At 28.7% G+C, this 4421-nt stretch overlaps 1 protein-coding gene across 1 annotated transcript; it reads right to left on the bottom strand.

The window, feature by feature from the left end:
• Nucleotides 1–1790: 1790 nt before the first annotated feature.
• On the bottom strand, nt 1791–4158 carry LOC113396138 (phosphatidylinositol N-acetylglucosaminyltransferase subunit H-like). The gene is made up of 4 exons (XM_026633962.2): nt 3778–4158; nt 3326–3450; nt 2668–2757; nt 1791–1980 (listed from the first exon to the last, which is right to left on the bottom strand). The coding sequence occupies exons 1-4, from the start codon at nt 4058–4060 to the stop codon at nt 1903–1905; spliced, it is 576 nt and encodes a 191-aa protein (XP_026489747.1). The 5' UTR covers nt 4061–4158; the 3' UTR covers nt 1791–1902.
• Between the last annotated feature and the right edge of the window lie 263 nt (nt 4159–4421).

The raw sequence follows: 4421 nt of genomic DNA, 5'->3' as shown, positions 1-4421 counted from the left end.
GTGATTTGTGCAATCCACGAAGATCAGCTACCTACAGCCAGACCCACCCGAATCTAATTAGGTAATTGAAATCATTCGACGGTGTATTCCGGGAAGCGTCACGTCGTCAATTAGTGCACATTCGCTCGCTGGAATATGCGACGCCATTTTGCGCTAACTGCTAAGCGTCATTTGAGCGATATCAGGGTTGCTACAAATAAGATGATAATTAATATAAAATTGGCGTAATTTATCGTAGTACTCTAGATCCCAACATTTGGATGCGTCATTTATACTACCTACATATAATTTCAAATCAAGTATGACTTCCCGACTTGCTTGCTTGCGCGACAAGCTGTTTATGCCCAATGGCCCGTCATTGTATGCCCTGGCCTAGACGATTACATAAAATGATTTATCTATTGTCTTAAAAAAACACTACTGACACAATCCGTTACAGTATATTTAAGTAGTTTATATTTTAAAACGCTATCTTCAAAGAAGTGGCAAGAGTTCGTCTTAATTATTTATTTTTTAAGTTCTTTTTTTTTTAATATAGACTATACTACTATAAATACGATAAAATAAATCTACATTAGAAATGCATCTACGAAACATTACAACAACACCGCGTTATTAAATATAATTGTCTTGAGAATAGAAGAAAATGAACCATTGTCATTCCTAATTGAGTAAAACTCTCCGATGACAATAAATCAGTGTTTTTATACCATTGCTTCCCCAATCATCGCCTTAAACCTAAACTAGGTAAAATACTAGTTATTCAATCATAATAAATGCATATATCAAACACATCCTTATCGTTTAATGAATGTACGAATTTGACATTTTAATTAAGGTATCGGATCGCGTAATTACACGGCAGTTGTGAACAAGCGGTGTATCAATTTGCGCTCTGCGACGCACAAGCAACGCTTGTTACGGAAAACCAATGGAGCGGTTTAGCATGTCACTCCTGTTTTTGGCAATGTACAGAATCGAGATACAAGGCGAGAACAAATTGGAAAACGTACTCCAAATACCGTCTGTTTTGTTAGCGACGACAATTTGCTGAAGTAAACTCGAGCTGAACTATAAATATAGGGCCATATCGACGTTCAATCATTTCGTGATGCGTTGTCCGTACCCTTTCGTTACGTCAACAGAATGGTTTAAATTGAGTGTTCTATCTAAATACCGCTGCGGGCTTATGATCATCGCGACATAATTTCCGAGATGGTGATATATCAAGGATTTATGAAACTATTACGAATTACCGGTATTATATTATATAGTTTAAAAAAATGTATAGAAATCATGGATTAGCACGATAAAAATGAGTAAACCAAGATTTTAACCAAACGAATTGATATATCCGCACATTACATTATAACTTCGTTAAAAAGCTCGTATAGGTTAAGGTAATTGTAAATGTAGGCGAAGACCTCTCCTTTTGAAAAGAAAGTTACTTTTAAGTTAAAGTTACTTTACCGCCAAACACGAGATGAATTACAATATTAACGTATAATTATTTTACAATAACATTAACTTTACTGGTTTCGTAGACACACGACTAACATTTTAAATGAAAGAGTTCATCATTGCAGTGTATTTTAATTAAATTTGTTATAAATTACATTTGTTGGGTTATTCCAGTAACAAAGGGTCATTTATTACCTCAAATAGGCTTATGGACTATATCATTATCAACAAAACAATTACAAACAATAAGAATATAAATTTATAAATTCTATAAATAAAAAAAAATCTTATTATTTATTTCAAATCTCATACATAACAAATATCTTAATTTAACCACTTATGATATCATTGAAAACTATTTGGTGGATTCATTAGACAAGCTTATGTTATTAAATTAAAATATATTAAATAAAGAATCACATTTTTTACTATTTAATCTACTCATTTACTAGATGCTGTCAATAGCTCTTGCAGTTCTGAGTAAATGGTCTCCAACATAAGAAGCCGTGGTTTTGTGTACTAAAAAAAATTACAAGAAAATATATTAGGTTTGCACAACAAGCAATACATCAAAAGTACTAGATCAATAAGTTACTTGATATTTAAATATATTAAAAAAATAATGATTGATTTTATTACAGTTTTTAACTTATCAGTGTTGCTATGCTCTAAAATACATGCTGGATTATGACAAATTATGCCAAACATTTTGCCCTACATCCAGTATATTTTTTAACTGGAAGCATATTTTCAAGGACTTTCCTTACTAATGTTGTGACAAACAGACTGGAAATGTAAATAATTGACCGAAAAACACAATATAAAGCCAAGAAAGATTTTGCTTGATGCTTGGTTTTTAAATGTTGTGTCTTGTGACTGGCACCTGGTCATCCTATAGCAAATTAATTCTGTGACCTCAACATGCCCCAAAAAAATTTTGTAAGGTATAAATAAATACCTATATACAACAATTTTTTGGTCCGATTCATATTATATTAGACAAAACTTATTTGTAATTCAATTTATTTTACACACTGTAGAAAAAGAGCAGGCAATAAGGTTAATTGTATTCTTAAATTTATGGATCAATTATAAATTCAAGAGTTAGTAACTACTATTCATAATGTGACATTGTTTTTTAATAATTTCCTGTCAATTTCTGTAATGATTTCATAGAGAAATTATTTAAATAAAATAATACAATACCTTGAACAATGGTATTAGTTTTATTGACTCCGTGTCTTGTCCTGTACTTCCAGTTTTGACAATAAGTGTAAGGAAATATAAAACACGATTCTGAAAAAATATACAGTTATTGATTTATTTTTTAGACACAGAAAATGTAGTTTGGCATTATTCAATTTGCAAAATTGATTACTTATTTATTTGTTTCTAATACTAATTATTATTGTTATTAAAGCATGAATATTAAAAATATATATATATATTTATATTTACAGTACTTGGTCAATTTACAGTTAGGTTACCTACAGCAATACTTAGTATTATTTAGATATTAGTCTTTTTTATGAGTTGGGTACTTTAAATAAACTAACATAACGGCAACTACCTATCACAGCTATAATTATACTCATAATATATAAAATTAGGTCTAGATATATCTCACCAATATATTTATATTTTCTAAAAAGAAATACATTAGCATTTCTTAGTACCTAAATTGAAATAGTAACTCAATTTTATTACAATGATGTAAATATATTTCTTCTTAAACAGTAAACATTACATTATAAATATTTTAACAAGCTTTAATAATATAAAAAACTCTCCTTCAGTTGGCAATATTAGGTACGTCTAAAATATGCTGTTACTTTTGTTACAATCATTTAAAGTAATAACTTACCAGTTTTATAACTTCGTTAATAATAACGTCATCAATACATGCCCATGGCACAAAATAATCTTCTCTACCAAAAACATACTTTATAGAACTTTGAACACCAACTGTTGGAATAACTAGAACACTTTCTGAAAATAATACAAAAACTTTTATTAACTTTGTGTCATTATGAGTGTTTAAAATCTTTATTTTATATAAGAAAATAGGTTGCGACAATGTTTATTACTTATATTCAAATTGTTCTCCGGAATACAGGGTGTTTTAGTGTAGTTGGGAGTACCAATATTATTTGTGTAAACCTTTTTATTGTGACAATGAATAATTTATTTCCTTAATGTACTTTTTACTTCATGTCTGATAAATCGATAATAATTATTAAAATTTAGATTGATTAGATATAATAATGAACTTCTTTAAAAGCTTTACGGATAAAAATTGTAACAAGCATATTTAACCTGATTGAACACTATGTGTTATCCAGAAGAACACCAAGAATGATAGTACAATTATTATAATTAACATCGCCTGTACACTTATACGGACATAAAACAAAGCTATAACGTTAAATATGATGGCTAAAATTAATGATTTTAAGGGCCATTTAGATTTTTTTTCCTTATTCTTGTAAGATATTGTAAATCGTTGGGAGTTTGGTGTATTAGAACGACTATCCACTTGTAAGGATAAATTTACACCGTTTACATTTTCATGATTTATAATTTTCGAAGTATTTGACATTTTTAACTGATTTAAAATTCAAATTGTCCTATAATACTTATATTCATTTAAAACATCATTTATTGTTATGATATCGAAATCTTTGTTTTGATTTATTAATTTTAATAGATGTGATGTTTCTGAAAGTGTTGCAAGAAACTTAAATATTTTACCCTTAAATCTTCCAACAATTACCTATACAAAATAAGAAATCTCCATTAATAAAACAAAAATAAAATGATGGGACACTCTTAAGCAATGATTATTTGTAATACTTACTTAAGCTGTAATAATTTATTGATTTATTTGAACTCCAATTACAATAAATGTTTAAGCTAAATTTTCTTGAGTATAAGAAATAAAGCTGGTAGTCGAGACTTGA

This window comes from Vanessa tameamea, chromosome 19 (genome assembly GCF_037043105.1).
Source record: "Vanessa tameamea isolate UH-Manoa-2023 chromosome 19, ilVanTame1 primary haplotype, whole genome shotgun sequence".
Taxonomy (NCBI): domain Eukaryota; kingdom Metazoa; phylum Arthropoda; class Insecta; order Lepidoptera; family Nymphalidae; genus Vanessa; species Vanessa tameamea.
This window is presented reverse-complemented; position numbering and strand designations above follow the sequence as displayed.

What these genes read in the sequence shown, in the direction of transcription:
- LOC113396138 (XM_026633962.2), bottom strand. Translation starts at nt 4,060, where the DNA reads ATGTCAAATACTTCGAAAATTATAAATCATGAAAATGTAAACGGTGTA. An exon ending in AACACATAGTGTTCAATCAG is followed by an intron (nt 3,451 to 3,777) that starts GTTAAATATGCT and finishes TATTATTTTCAG; the next exon opens with AAAGTGTTCTAGTTATTCCA. An exon ending in TTAACGAAGTTATAAAACTG is followed by an intron (nt 2,758 to 3,325) that starts GTAAGTTATTAC and finishes ATATTTTTTCAG; the next exon opens with AATCGTGTTTTATATTTCCT.